At 41.1% G+C, this 16,683-nt stretch overlaps 1 protein-coding gene across 2 annotated transcripts in view; it reads right to left on the bottom strand.

The window, feature by feature from the left end:
- Positions 1–16,683, bottom strand: part of slc8a3 (solute carrier family 8 member 3) — a 126,266-nt gene that overhangs the window by 41,528 nt on the left and 68,055 nt on the right. For both annotated transcript variants that reach the window (XM_035911137.2, XM_087832979.1), the window contains exon 3: positions 878–984. In XM_035911137.2, coding sequence (XP_035767030.1) covers positions 878–984 — 107 coding nt within the window. The remainder of the gene's footprint in view (positions 1–877; positions 985–16,683) is intronic.

The raw sequence follows: 16,683 nt of genomic DNA, 5'->3' as shown, positions 1-16,683 counted from the left end.
GAGCTTCTCCCGTTGCCTGGCCTTGAGCATGGTTAGATAACACTGCATTAGATAACGGTGCACAAAACTTAAGAAAATGCCTGTTGGCTTCTTTCAGCACACATTATCAACAACAAACGGCAACAAGGCAACAAACAAAACTTATGATGAAAACTTGCTCTGATTTGGATTCTTTTATTTTACTTTTATTCTCTTATTCACCTTGTTGCAAAAAAAAAAAGGATATGCTTGTTATACAGGAGAAGAAATATAAGAAGCTAAGAGATGCACATGTCCTCATTATAAGATGCTGTGATAAAAAACAATGTTTTAGGCTCATATAGTTTCATGTAAACTATGAAATTCAAACATTCATGTGAGTTATTCTGTCTCACAGCAAAACAAAAATCGGTAATTTAATTTCACCAACAACAGCATGCTTGCATTTTTCACTCAAGCAAAAATATGGTTAAAAATAGCTACTACTCTGCATTTAGTAAAACGTGTCTTTGCATAATAATGGCTACTTGCTCCTTTGAGAAGGTAAATGAAAGCAGCTCCTAGACTCCCTGTTCTCTTTTTATGCAGATGATGATGCTGTCTGGGGAGACTGTCATTACAATAGCGATGGTTTGATTTTGCAGCTGTTTTTTTTTTTTTTTTGCATGAAAGAATAGCTGAGAATGGGCGTAAAATAAAAGGAGGGTGTCGTGAGGTGAGTAGGGCGCCAATGTCATAGAGTAGTGTAATGAAAGAGTAGGTGAAGGAAGAGGACAGATAAGCAGGGAGGCTATAAACAGTGAGATATAATACAACGACAATGTAAGAAGATAGCAAGAAGAAACTGAGGGAAAGAAGGGAAGTGGTTAAAAATAAATAAATAGAGTCAGTACTGCACCTTTCTGCAGACTCATGTCTACCATGCGAGGTTCGGCCAGCTCCAGGAAGAAGTTCTTGTTTTTCTCATACTCCTCATCGTCAATTATTTTCACGTGAACAAATTTGCTGCAAGAGGGAGGAGGGGAGGAGGAAGGGGGGCGTGAGAGAAAAAAGGACAGAAGGAGAGAGAGGGGAAAGAGAAGAAGAAAAAGGTTAATTTGTGATGGAGGGACACAGGAAGTGTGCTGTAAGTAGGATTAATAATCAGCATGGAAGAAAGGTTAGGAGGTGGAAGGTCAGCTTGCTTTGGACCAGCCTGTCTGTCAGCAGCTGGACATGACACACACACTGGTTTCAGTGAGCTCATTGGCTCCAACGGGTGTCATGACAACCACATTTATCACGTCGCCAGACACAAGTGGAACGAGTAAGAGGGAGGTGGGGGACGTTGAGAAGCACTCCACGGCAGGGCAGATAAAAAGAGCACAATGAACTGAAAACAGCAGCGTGTAATCACTCGGGTTGTAAAATGTGTAAACGAACATTTCGCAAGGGCAAGAAGGTGAATGAAGGATAAATGAAAAAAACTGCCACTACTCCCTAAATTGATTTTTGCGGCTCAGTGTTTCAGTCAGAACCCCTTTAAACGAGATGGCCGGCTGGACACAGCGAGAGCTCGGCCAACTCTCGAGGCACAGACGTAGCAGAGGGGAAGAGAGAAGTAGCTCGTTGCTGAGTTCACTGCTCCGGTTTGGGGAGAACACCCCTTTAATGAAGTGGAATGTCTGGAGGGCTCAGGCTCCTTCTCTGGAAAAGGACTGCTTGTGACATCATCACACAGAAACAGCTCAATATGGCACCTCAGCCCCAGCAGCGTTCTCACCACTGATCGCCCTAATTGATCTTTATAAAGAGTTATCGACAAGCGCAGGCAGTTAAGTGGTCAGTAGGTACCCAGATGCCTCAGTGCCTTGCCATATCGCAGCAGGAACTCCTCGAGGAACAGCTCTGTTGGATTCACGAAAACAGCTCATCGCACGTTGTCTGGTGCTGGAAAATATAAGCAAATTCAAGTCTTGCTGCATCCACTATATCAAGGCCTTGAAAGCATTCCCTGCAAGCACAGACAGGTCAACAATACTTAACGGCGACGCTGCCGCCCCTCAGATAGGGATGACACACTTCATTATGCGTCTGACATCTTCACAGGAAGACGCTTTTCGTCTTCATCTGCCAAAAAACACAATTTTCCGCATGTTATTTAAGGAAAGTACTTGGAGAGCAGGGTTTCAGCTAATACGATAAGTAGCAGGGAAGCATTCATTATGGATAGCTGCTCATGTATCATGTATCAAGTCAAAAAGCAGCTCCCTCTCCCAAAATCCCGCTGATGTACTTCCAGCACCATGACACGTAGCGCCGCTTGTGTCAGTCAAAGCACTGACACGCACAGAAGTCTGCCGCACAAACCAGCATGCTGCACACATGCCACGCATATAAAACTCCTAATCCGAGCATCTCGAGAGGAATGAAAATGCATAAGTAACCTTGCTGTAATGTATAGCCAAATTCCTGTCTCTGCCCGGGGTATTTTCTAGATCTGAATTTGAATTGCTGCGGGGTGTGAGCCTACAGTTTCAACCTGTTAGCACAAAGAAGATCCATGTTTGTCTTTCCCCCTCTCCTTTCACATTAGATCGGCAGGTGAGACGTCTCCAGTGCTGTGAAAAGCGCCTCGGTTGTCATCAGGACTGAAGGAAGAAAGACCTGGAGTCTAATGAGCAAGTAGAACACGGCAAACACACACATACACACACACACATGGCCTGGCTGCTGTAGGCAACGGTAATCTGGCCTGACATTCACAGCGAAGCTACAAATGCAGCCTCTCGATTAATCTAATCCCACATGCAAAAACCCCCAAAAACAGCTACATATGACGCTGAGTAAGAAGGAGCTACAGGACCCAGATTCCCAACTTTCTCTACGCACTTACTACAGTTTTCATGCTATCCTCGCTCTTAGGTCCTTAGGTTGATTTAGAAAAAGGCAACAAGTAATTAGACAACTGAAATTTTTTATGTCTTAAACCTAAAAGAGTCACATTAGACACAATAATCTTAAAGTTATTGGGTTTCTGCACTGCTTAAACCTAATATAGTGGAAAATCATCTGGAAAAAAAATATAATCATATTTAATTTTCCATGACAGTTTGACCAACCTGACAAGGGACTGATGCCAATGAAAATGATCTTCTAATAATAAATGACCATATTAGTGTTATTGAGTAACTTCTCAAAGAATGAGTCACATTCATTAGATTCTTGGACATTTAGCAGGCAAATGAGTAAATGAGATCACAAAATTAATTTTTTTTGTTTGTGTTGATAACAGAGTAAGCATCATGCTTTTTGAGCCTCTTCAACTGAAGTCAATAATAACCTTTCTGCATATTGGATACTACACTCCTGCACACCCAATAGGCTCTGGTTTTAGGCTTTTAAAAATCTAGGCCAGGGGTCTCCAACTCCAGGCCTCGAGGGCCGGTGTCCTGCAGTTTTTAGATGTGTCCTTGATCCAACACAGCTGATTCAAATGGCTAAATTACCTCCTCAACATGTCTTGAAGTTCTCCAGAGGCTTGGTAATGAACTAATCATTTCATTCAGGTGTGTAGACCTAGTGTGAGATCTAAAACCTGCAGGACACCGGCCCTTGAGGCCTGGAGTTGGAGACCCCTGATCTAGGCAATGAAAGGATATTTTATCCAATCACAAGCCTGTTTAGACAAGATCAGTACAAACCATAATATATCCTTCAGCATAAATTAGTATAACGAGGAAAGAACATGAAGAAAGAAAGACTTTGTAGTGCGGTGGGTTAAGTAGCGGACTTTCACCTGGAAGAATGGGGTTCATTTCAGAACATGTGTTCATATGCCCAGGCTCGTCCGGTGGGAGCGTTTTATCTATGTTTTGGCCTAAAGGATTACTGCAACTTTTAAATGGCAAATGTTGAGGTTCAAGAAGTAGCGCCCCCTGTATTAGAGTTTGCAGGGATGGTAATGGCATAGGACGAAGGTAAAGGGGCAGCTATGGACTATGGTTCACTCCCCCGCGAAGTTATACACTTTTCTCACCTGCTGGTTTAAAAAACTAAAAACTATTAGTTTTTATTGTAAAAGACTGTGGTTTGGTTTTAAACACACACCTTCACATAAGTAATGCTTTATGTTGACAAGTTGGAAGTGACAGCCCTGTCTCACTAATGCCACAACCTAGTGTGTCACGCACCACCGCCAAAGGACACCTTGTGCGTAAGCGAGACACAGTGAGCAAGTGAGAAAAAGAAGAGGAAGGGTGAGAAGATAAGAGATAATAGAAAAGGAGTCCATATAATAAGTCCTTATTATACGTTTGTATATGACTGGTGGCAAAACAAGGAAAAGAAAATATCTGTGTCCTGCAGTGTTCCCTTTTTCTAATTTAGAGTAATATTCACACCCGTGGCCAACACTTCACAAAGCATCGCAATCATAACTGCCGACAGGCTAAATATAATCACGCACAAACCTATACAGTGCTTAACAAATTTATGTAAACATCTGTCGTTAAAACAAGAAAACAAATGTTTTGGAAATCTGTCAAAAACTCAGTCATGTCCAGAGGGCCGGCTCAAATTTGGTTATAACAACATTAATACGGTTTTGTTATTTGCAAAATAAAAACCATTATTTTTAGTTTTGAACAAGTCAGAAATGAATCATGCATAACATTCAGCCACTTAAAAATGACTCACACAAACAATTAATTTTGGCAAGTAATTTGGCATTATAATAAAAAATAATAATAACACACTCGACTATTTTTTATACATTTTTTGCAAAATGGTAAATTTGAAAATTCATGGATAGCATTAAAAATGTCATTCAGATTAAAAGACTAGCACACACTAGTAGGTTAAACATTATTTTGGTAATTACCAATACTGTAGGACAGCTGTGGCATAAACCTTAAACTGGGTGGGGTTTAATAAATTTGTTAGACACTGTGCATGACATGAGATTTGTCTGTGAAAATTGCCAATAATTTGTTCATTCAGGCAGGTTGATACAGTTTGTGTGAGTGCAATGTCAAACATCTGCTGTGCACACTGACGCAAACCAGAGTGTTTAAAGAGAAGTTTTAATATCGCCTTTATCTACAGGGAGTGGTGTAATAGCAAAGCTTTGGATTGATGTGTTGACACAATAAGACACAGAGGGTTTGATAAAGTGATACAGTATACACAGACACACAAAGTACTGTAAGCTTCTGCTGCTCTGGTTTTAATTATAGTTTTTTGATACATTTTTTGAGTATGAGCTGCTGTGATATTAGTTTTTCAGAGGTGTAACAGGTATTTTCATGAACCAGTTGAGATGTGATTATCTAAACACTTATCTTTAGTCATTCTTTGTGCAGTTAGCTTGACATGCGCATTACATGCATAACATGGAAGTAAATAGTGGATGTTATTCTACCTTTAGTTATAAAAACAGGCTAATAGTGATAACACAGGGACAAAGGTGGCAGATGGTGGCTTTACACATTAGCACAGGATGCCATAGCTTAATATACAGTAGTGTGCAGCAGTCTTGAGCCACCCCTCATTTCTTTCGATTTTGCTGCTAAGGAGCCGGACTTTTTTAAGCTCCTAGGACCTGGCGTCCACATGTGTGGACATCACATTTTGGGTCGTCTAGACCAAAATACTAAATTTTGCTCTACAAGTGCCTGATTACAGGTCATTATACTGCCACTGTTCTATCGAAATCTAAAGCAAATGTCCTCATGTGGATCTCATTGTTCTCAGAAAATACAAAATCAGGTTAAAAAAAATTAAAATAATCTTTGTTTTTACATTCATCAGGTCCCAATCAGTCCAAAGAGCAAAGAGACATTAAAAATGCATGCCATGAAAGAGTTCAGGTTTTAGGAGGTTGTGATCTTGAGCAGTAGTTCTTCAGGCTTTCTGAAGCATTTTTTCTTTGGACATTGTCGGCCTTTTCACTCATTTTCATTCCAGTCCTTGTACATGATCATTTTCAGAGGAATGTTTTTTTGTTAAGCCACTCAATACTGACCTATGAATCATTCAAGCATAAAAAAGGCACCTAACTCAAGTGATGCACCAGTATTGTGCCTGTATATTACAGTCAAAGAAACAATTTTAAATGTTATCTTTTGGCACTTTGTTACCAGCAGCCTGCTGCAAAAATGTATAATTTGGTACCTTTTGTTTAACTGAATCAATGAAAAATGACAAAGGTAACACAGCTTGACAGGCATAAACAAATATTTTTGCCCCAACAAGGTGATTCTTAAAGAGCTAAAATCAAAAATATTAGGAAACTGGTCAAGTAGAGGACAAAAAACAGTGGCAGTCCTGAAAAAAAGAAAAAAAACTATCTAGAGTAGATGACTTTCAGAACAGTATCTGAAAGGTATGTCCTCGATGGGGAAAAAAATCCAGCAAAGACCTGACACAGGACCTGACAGTTGCTTCTGGCCCTTTAGTTGATCCATATACTGTTCACTGAAATGGTCTCAGTGGAAGCGTGGCTGTCAAGAAGCCTTTTTTAAGGAAGGAGAAAAGGGAAAAAAGGCTGGGGAGTGCCAAATTACACAAGAACTGGGCTGAAATTCACAGGTAACAGGACTTATGGAGTGATGAATAATTTGAAATCCAAATTGTCAATATGCAGGAGAGAGATAATTCAATTCAATTCAATTTTATTTATATAGCGCCAAATCACAACAAAAGTCGCCTCAAGGCGCTTCATAGATACAGAGAAAAACCCAACAATCATATGACCCCCTATGAGCAAGCACTTTGGCAACAGTGGGAAGGAAAAACTCCCTTTTAACAGGAAGAAACCTCCGGCAGAACCAGGCTCAGGGAGGGGCGGCCATCTGCTGCGACCGGTTGGGGTGAGAGAAGGAAGACAGGATAAAAGACATGCTGTGGAAGAGAGACAGAGATTAATAACAGATATGATTCAATACAGAGAGGTCTGTTAATACATAGTGAGCGAGAAGGGTGACTGGAAAGGAAAAACTCAATGCATCATGGGAATCCCCCGGCAGCCTACATCTATTGCAGCATAACTAAGGGAGGATTCAGGGTCACCTGGTCCAGCCCTAACTATATGCTTTAGCAAAAAGGAAAGTTTTAAGCCTAATCTTAAAAGTAGAGATAGTGTCTGTCTCCCGAATCCAAACTGGAAGCTGGTTCCACAGAAGAGGGGCCTGAAAACTGAAGGCTCTGCCTCCCATTCTACTTTTAAATACTCTAGGAACAACAAGTAGGCCTGCAGAGCGGGAGCGAAGTGCTCTAATAGGGTGATATGGTACTACAAGGTCATTAAGATAAGATGGGGCCTGATTATTTAAGACCTTGTATGTGAGGAGCAGAATTTTGAATTCAATTCTGGATTTAATTCAATTCCGGATACAACAGCCATCTCTAAAACACGGTGGAGGTTCTGTCATAATTCGTGGCTGCTTTTTAGCGAGCGCTGTTGGAGATCATGCGAACACAAAAACATACAATCAGATATATTAATCCACCATCTAGAAAGCATCAGCATTACTGATGAGCAGGATCTGAAGTGTTTATGTATATGGTGGGGAAAAAAATTAAGTAAATATTAATAAGTAGTTTAATGTCAGTCAGAAAGGCTCTATTGGTACATGACTGCGAGCTGCGAGGTTAGAGCAGGATAGAACTTATGACTCAGGAAACAAAGTTTCTGTACCTCCTGTAACTCTCAACAGATTGTAGTTCTGCACTGTACTTACAGTAGAAAGTCAAGTAAGCAAGACAGTCATTAAGTATATTACCCATGATGCCAAACTAATACTTCAATGATGCTATCTGTAGCAAGTGGCTTTGATCCTTGTACCCCCTTACTGCATCCCTTTACTGTTCTACTTCTATGGAAATTGTGTTTGCTCTAAAATGTGGAAAAAATAATAAGTCATAAAGCTCAAGTATGAAATTAAGCAAAAATAACAAAAAGTTGAATCTGCTCCATTCTGTGTCATTGAATATGCATTCTTTGTTATGAAATAAGAAACACATCATGCAGGAAAGTACAGCAGAGTAAAAATGATGTCAGTCTTCGCACCAGTGTTCTCATTTGTTAAAGTGAATTACCCTAATGTGTCAGAATTAATGTGATAATGATTTATTGATGCTAACATACTAGACATGACGCCCTTAAGTTGAGTATTAGTGTGGGAAGTGCCAGTGGGTAACGACAGACGATTAGAGGGTTCACACCTCCGCTGCACTGGGCTGCCGGGCGGCCAGCGGTCTCTGTGTTCCCCAAGTCCAAAGCAGATGGAGAAGAGGAAAAAAAGAGGGATGGGGAGGGAGGAGAAAAAAGTAAAGGGAATGAGACATGAAAGTGGAGGTGGTGCAGGGAGCCAAAGAGAGAGGGAGAAGAGATGGAGAGGCTGATACAGAGTGCCTCTTTCTCCCTCTGTTCTGTGGCCAAAATCCACACTGCGGCTGAAAATTTGCTTTAGCTGCCACCTCCTCTCCATTTTCAGATGCCTCTTCTTCGACAGCAGATTTACTGTTTTGGTCTCCTCGCTGGCTTCCGTTCCACAAACACTAAATAATACAACCGCTCAGAGTGTGAAGCTACTGTGGTGGAGTAACACATCAGAGGAGGTGATATGTGAGATGTGTGATATCCAATCTCCAGTTTGACTTTTTGCTTGTCTGTTGGTGCAGACTGACCCTCAGATTATTGCTCAGCTTTTCAGCAAAGTTCTCTCTTTTTGAGAAAATCTTTGGAAAGACTCGGGTACTCAGGCAGCTGAAAGCATTGCAATTAAATGTGACCTTTTTTTTTTCCAGGGTCGTCCTTCTCTATAAAACACCTGCTAACGCCAACCTGCCGTCTTTCTGGTTTAAACTAAAGACAGTGTGTCTAAAATGTCTTTCCTCTGTTTCTCGACTGAGTTGCTTTTTCACCCTCACGCAAGGCTGCTTTTCCACAGCATGCACGAAGGGACTCGAGCAGGGTTTTTAAACAGAGCCCATTACTTCTACTTCAATGGAGCAGCCCTTGTTGGTTGTAGGATTGTGAGAAGTTCACTTCCTAAAAAGTTTTTGTAGTAAACATCATTTGAATATTGCTAGAGGTAAAAGCAAACATGTCATAAAAGATCAGTAAAACCCAAATATTCCAAAACCAATCTCTTTTCCTTCGACAGATCTTGGAGACATCTCCGCACAAAATACCAAATAAAGCGAAGCCTATAAAGTCAGGGCGAGGACAAGGGGGGTGAAAAAAAGGCCTGGTGCCCTGTGGGAAATCAGTGCCTTAATTAAGCAGGCCTGGTTTCTGTCACCAAGCACAGGGATTATGGGCCTTGCTCATTATAGTCCTGATTATTGCTTTTCCCCAGCAATCACAGAAAAAAAGCCAGTAAACACATTTGTCAATGATTTCTTGCCAATCTGACAAGCTCACATCAGATTTAATATTCCACACCCAGCAGGCATACATGACTGGTCTTCCTCTTACCCTCATCTTACTTTCATTCTTTTCATCCCTAAAAAGAAATCAAACTATACTTGACCTACTAGTAATCATCCCAAAGAGCAAAAGCCTTGATAAACAAAGAAATTGTGACTGACCTACTTGAGTCGGACATAAATCTTATACAAAATCAAACAAAACTGAAAGTCTCCACTTGGCCGCTTGCAAATTTGCTGGACAAACTTTAGCCAGATGAGCTTTGAGTGGGAGTTGTTTAAGGGAAAACGCATCAGAGTTCGTGCAGTGGTGCCAGATGTTGTTTGAATAATACATGCGTCAAAGTGACTCCCAGTTTAAACAGTGCACAGTCGATTCAGGAGGAGGGAGAAAGCAATTTGGGCAAATTTACCAATACTGAAGATGTGATGTAGTCCCTGTTATGTTCACTCAGTGTGAGGGGAAGGGTTGGCCTTGTATGTGAGAGACAGTCATTCATCCTGAGAACCCAAAGTCAAGCCCCCGCTCCGGCAAACACCCTCCCTTCTTAAGTGTCCTTGAGCAGTTCATGAAGGGTGTGATCACACTAGAGGCAGCAGTTGTTTGTAGAGAGAAATTGATTTCACTGTTTATACAACTAATGTTTTAAAAGGGGCATAACATTCACACACAAATACGCACTCTGTATCTACAGTACTGCCAAGGGACTTGCGTGGTGATTTAAAAATAATACAATAATCCTTAATGAAAAAAAGAATGTTTTTGAGTTTCTAGTTTAATAATGCATTGTAGATTTAGTTCAGTCATTTGGACCTCTGGTGGAATTTAGCCCTGTAAAGCCAGTTCAGTTCATTCTATTTTAAATCAGTTATATTCAGTTCCCATTCTATTTAAGTACAATGTATTTATAAAGCACCAAGTCACCAACAAGAGTTGATGTACTGTAAGGTAAAGAGCAGACCCCAGCAATTAGAGGATCCCCTATGAGCAAGCACTTGGTGACAGTGGGAAGGAAAAACTCTCTTATAACAGGAAGAAAAAAGGGGCAGCCAGCAGATGTTGGGGGTGAGGGGTAGAAAAAAGCACAAAAGAATGGATGAACATCCTTACTAAGAAAAAACATCAATTTGCATATATGAGTTTAAATTTGTATATATATATTTTTTACTGTTTTTTCATCCTAAACAAAAACAACAACAGCAAAACATCAGAGAGTTCGAGTTAAAAAAATCCCACTGATGATGTCGAGATCTCAAAAACTCATGTATCAAATATAACACACTTGGTGCTACAGGTTTAAATTGATCAGTAACAAATATATCTGTGCAGATGATTTGAAAAGATCCTGAACTTTGTTTTAATCACTGCTTTTAAAACTCATCAGTTTCACTCAGTGAGAATCCCGTCTGACTCACCTCTGTTACATTTTTTCCTTAAGTATAAGCAACAAAAACACTTTATATCCAAATTATGAGACGTTAAGCTTGAACCTAAGAACATCCTGGTGTACAATAATGTGTAGAAAGAGATTTTGCATCATGTCCACACATCTATAGTAAGTACAGAATGGGAACATCACCAAACTGCCCCAAAAGTAAATCTCATGCACACCATCAGGTTGCAAGATCTGTGGGAATGAAAGAATCTGCTTGGGAAGATTCCCCTGATCCGGTCTCCTTCTATTTCCACATGGAAATAGAAGGAGACGGAAAACTTGGACACTATTATTCTTTTTCAGCAGAAATGGGGAAGACCACTGGAACTTCTAGGGTTTTGACCTCTGCCTTATGTTTGTAGTGGTTTTTCTTGTGTATTTCTGTTCCAGGATATTGTGTAGATTCACTCACTTCCCATGATTTCGATTTTGGACTACATACTTTACACCTTGAGAAAAAAACGTAATAATAACTTAATAACACACATCTTCATTGTCTGAATCACTTTTATAAAATAATCTGTAAAGTTTCTTCCAAGATAAGACAAATTTATATTTGTAGATAGCACCATTGCTTCTACAACACTGTATCCTAAAAAGAAAAAGCATTTTTGCTAATAACGTATTTGGCATATAACAAACACGTTGTTTACGGTTTCCTTCCCTGGAGAACTTTGATTATTTTGTCTTGTACAATATTCAGTTGTATGGTTACACAACACTTATTTACATAAAATTGAAATCCTTCTCCAAGCTTAGCCAAAGATTGTAGTTTGAATGGCACACCAGTCTCTGATATATTAAAGCTGTGCTTATCATTGACCCCAACGCCCTCCTGCGGATGCAGGTCATAAATATGGAGCTTCATTTATTGCAATGAAATCCATCCATCCATCCATCCATCTTCCATTTATTCAGGGCTTGCAGCCTACATGGAGAATCCCAGACTTCCCTCTCCCCAGCCATCTCCTCCATCATATCCAGGGGAACACAGAGGCGTTCCCAGGTCAGTCAAGAGATGTAATCTCTCCAGCGTGTCCTGGGTCTGCCCCGGGGCCTCCTTCCGGTGGGACATGCAATAGAGGGGTAGTAGCTCTACTCTCTCAAATGACTGAACTCCTTTCTACATTCTTTAAAGGAAACTAATTTCTGCCGCTTGTATCCACAATCTCTTACTTTCAGTCTCTACCCAGAGCTCGTGACCATAGATGAGAAAGTGAAAAAAATCCAGCTAGTGATTACGATGCCACAAAAACTGTGTCTAAGAAAATAACTTAGTTATCTAGGAATGTAATTTCTCTGTGACAGGGCTGCTCAATAACACCACAATTCTTTACATAAGGTGTAAGAGGTGACCTTGGGCTCTGTAGTCCCTCAGATTGGTATTTTGGACAACTATCTGATACCTTGACTAATAAATGGAATAATAAATCATTCCAAGCCTCCAAACTAAGCTCTACTTTGGATTTACTCACTCCACTTTTCTTCTGATGCCTTTAAAACGACCACTTAGAAACCAGCGGTAGATGTCACTTTCACCTCGTCCACTATTATTTATTGTCTGTGGCTTCAAAAAAAGAAATGCAGCGTGCCCAGCCTTCACCCTGAGCAATCACGGCAAGCTCAGGGGACACAGCTGCAGTTAACTCTGGGGGAAGTGTCATGGGTCATGGCAACAGACTGATCAATAAAGTATTACATGACTTCACAATATCAGGTAGAGGACGTAGGAGAGGGAACGTTTTATCAGTTGCAGGCGCATATGCAAACACGCACGTATACAGAAGCAGATGGAAAGGTGACGCCTCGCAGTGAGGTACACGTTCCTGCAACTCACTGGGGTGTAACTCATGTCGAGAGCTTGCAGTGAGAACGCAGCCAGGTTTATTAATACTGCTGCAAAGAGGAATCATGGGTAGTCACGATGCTGGACTAGGTGTCAGATTTTATGGATTCCATGGCAGGACTGCAGCTGTCCCTTCTCAGCCCTCTCGCTTTCTTCAGCATAGCCTCACACACCTGCATCCATCTTTGTGGGAACATTATATCTCTCATTTATCTTGCCTGGTGGGCAGCTGATCAGGTTAGAGTGTGTGTTACATTTATGAGAGGGGTGATCGCATATGCCCTCACAGACAAGACACGTATGAAATTCTCCAGCCTCGGATAGAAATGTGTGATGTAAAGAACCCGCTCCCATTTGCTGCTCTTGCTTTTCCTTGTTGTCATGGATACAAAACCCCTTCGCCAGCCCGACTCTTCTCTAAATGCGACGCGTGACACACGAGCACTTTCTGCAAAACTTTTCCATTCATTTTCTTTTCATGTGAAGGCATCGAGCTAAGCAACACAATGAACCTGTCCCTGGAGGGAATAAAGAGCCCTAACAGGTTTACCTCTGTCTGCTGACACACACTCCATTACTTCATCTCCGACATGCACACACATTAACCTCAGCAGCTGTTGCAGGTGGCAGGAGGAAGGACCAGGAGTTCACACAGTGGCAGCTTGCTTCCTGTGCCCTATTGGATAGTTACTCCAGCACTTAAACCTATTGTCCACATTAGTAACAGCTGAGATTTCATAGTTCTCTTGGCCCTGCAGAGGGCACAAACAGCACATACCCTACTCTTGACATGCTCCTTAAACATTACGTTCAGGACGTAAACTGAATCTAACAGTCAGGGCCCATGGTTCTGAGAAAATGGGATGCGCTTTTTACTATTTCATGTCTTTTTATATCACATATCTGATCAACAGGCGGTGGTAGCACGGCGTTTGGCAGCAAAGATGATGACTGAGAGTGAGTAAACATTAATGTAAACAATGCAGGCTTTCAAATTCAAAAATGAGGAAGGAAATCCGCTTTCCAAAAATTACAAGAGGAAGGATAAAGTATCCATTGTCTATCTTTAATTTACATGGTAAATGGTAAATGGCCTGTATTTATATAGCGCTTTACTAGTCCCTAAGGACCCCAAAGCGCTTTACATATCCAGTCATCCACCCATTCACACACACATTCACACACTGGTGATGGCAAGCTACATTGTAGCCACAGCCACCCTGGGGCGCACTGACAGAGGCGAGGCTGCCGGACACTGGCGCCACCGGGCCCTCTGACCACAACCAATAGGCATGTCTGCATTATCAATTTAAAACAAATGTGTGACAAATAAATACAATCCTTCAGTACTTTTGGCAATTGGGTTTTAACTACATTTTTTCCTTTATTTGCTTTGGAAGTTTAAATTGTGAGCAGATTATACAATTATGTTTTGGCTACAATGATCATGATCACTCTAGTTTATTATTAGAAAATAGAATTGCTTCATTATTAATGTCTGAATAAACATTTTACCTTTTTTACCATAGACCTTGATTTATTGGAAAGCTATGAAACTGGGTAATAATCATTAACTGGACCTCAATCAAATCTTTAATCTTAACTCTTAACGCTTTGCGCAAAAAAATAGCTCTCATCATGCATTCGCTAGCTTAAGTCATAGAAAAGGAAAGATTTTTCCTAATAAGATTCGAAGAGAAAGGCCAGGGTACGGATTTTGGACAGAAAGCGGGGAAACAGAGAGCTCTGATAAACCAGGAATACTAAAGACATGAGGGACATGGCTGAGAATGAAATGTACTTTCTGGAGAGGCAAGAGACTGTCACTGATCTAAAGAGAGAGGCCTGGATTGGGAGGAGGAGGAAGAGTGGAGCTGGTCGGCTTCACTTGTCATGCACCCTTGCAACACTGTCTCCATAAAAACATGATGACTGCCAGCACTGAAGGAGAAAAAGACAAAAGAAGAAGATTAAAAAAGGGAGAGGACACTCAAAGGTGAACGAGAGAAAGGGGGAGCAAGTGAAAAAGCAGACAGCCATGCTCCATATTTTCTGAGCAGAGAGCAAGGCGAGCATCGGGTGTGGGATTTGGGGGGGTGCACGCTCTATATTTTTTAATTTTTTTGTGGGGGGAGGAATGTCTGGAGCAGGCCCAAAGGTCCTCCTCAACAAGGACACAACGCAATAAAACACTCAGAGATGAAGTGTCTGATAGGGGGCGACAAGGGAAGGAGAGGAGAAAGAGCGAAGTAATAGAGGATGGAGCCAAGCCTCCACAAAGAAAGAAAGAGCACCAGCCTGGTGGGGATGAAGGAGATGGTCGAGCTGAGGGCAAGAAATGCACGAGTGTTATTCAGGGTGTCTGGTGTGGGTCCGTGACAGCCCAGAGAGCCGAAGCAGGCTAAGTTAAACTGCCGGCAGCCAAATGACAAACACCATCATATATGAATGACTTGGGAGAATGAAAAGCTCCCATTGCATCAGGGACGAGTAAATCTTAGAAATGCAGTGCACTGACATAATAAAGCATAACCTTTCTTGTCATGTGCAGAAACAAGAAACAAGATCAGTACAAACCATAATATATCCTTCAGCATAAATGTATGTCTCTATTGCTCAAGCATGATGCCATCCAGATAATATCATTTTCAGCAAAGGCTTGCTTGCTTATTTTCAGCAAGACCGCAATGTGCATGATTCTGTAGAAAGAGTTCAGGTGCTAAACTTGCAAGTGAAAAATATGTAAGTAATAGTATCCTGTTGCTCTACTGATTAAAGTGTACACGCTGTATTTTTTCCTTAACTTTATTTCTTCTTAATTTCTATCAGAAAAGGGAAATAAAATTGTGGCTTCGAGTCTTTCTCCACTTCTTGTCACGCTGTCCCACATCACTATCTGAACAGTAATAACCTTAACATATTCTTATTATTCATTAGCCCAACAGCCTTATCAGTTGGTTTTTTCGAATTTAATTTAGACTTGGGATACGAGGCTATTGAGCCTCACTTCCACATGACTGAGAATAATTTCCCCACACTGTGGCGGCCAGTGTCAAAGTTGTCAGCAAAGATAAAAGGTAACTTAGCCTACTGTCTAATTTATTTCTGCCTGCCGGTTTTTCTTTCAGCATGACCACAGTCGTTCGCAGAACACGACTGTTCCAAGATATCTCACTCCCACTGAACAAAAAATTATTTCGCTAGAAAGCAAACATAAAAGTCATGTTAGTGTCCACAGGGACTAAATGTCATACATCATTGATGGCTGTACACAAATTCTCTACTCCCCTGCTCTCAAGGAGGACACAGCACAGAGGACCTATTTTAGAAGAAAATGTGCAGTTGTTTAAATATTTTCCCTCACACTCTCTGCAAACCTAAAAAGTACAGTGATCCTGCTCATGAAGAAATACGAAGGAGAAGTCTTAAACAAATGGTTATAGTTGATTTATATCATGCCATATATATGTGATATATATATGATATGATATATCATATATACATATCATTATTCATCTAGCAAGACTAATGAGTCCAAGTCCACGAACGCTGAGCCTCAGTCACAAAAGCCTAAAGACCAGTCGGTGACCACCTAGCATCGCGTAATTAAGTCACCAAAAAGGAGATCTGAAAGTATGAAACAAAGAACTCTTTGGCCTGAATGCCAAGTGTCATATCTGGAGGAAACCAGGCACTGCTCATCACCTGGCCAATGCTATCCCCACAGCGAAGCAGCATCATGCTCTGGGGTGTTTTTCGATTTTATCTTCTAATAGGACAACGACTCTAAGCACACTGCCAAGATAACAAAGGAGTGGCTTTGGGACCACTCTGTGAATGTCCTTGAGTGGCCAGAGCCAGAGCCGTGCTCCATCCAAACTGATGGAGCTTGAGAGGTTCTGCAAAGAAGAAGAACGGGAGAAACTGCCCAAAAATAAGTGCATCAAGCTTGTAGCGTCATCAAAAAGGCCTGTGGCTGTAATTGCTGTCAAAGGTTCTTGAACAAAG

Source organism: Neolamprologus brichardi, chromosome 19, assembly GCF_056152115.1.
Source record: "Neolamprologus brichardi isolate AB-2024 chromosome 19, ASM5615211v1, whole genome shotgun sequence".
Classification (NCBI taxonomy): Eukaryota; Metazoa; Chordata; class Actinopteri; order Cichliformes; family Cichlidae; genus Neolamprologus; species Neolamprologus brichardi.
Note: the sequence above shows the minus strand (reverse complement) of the source record. Positions and strands in the feature narration are given on the sequence as shown.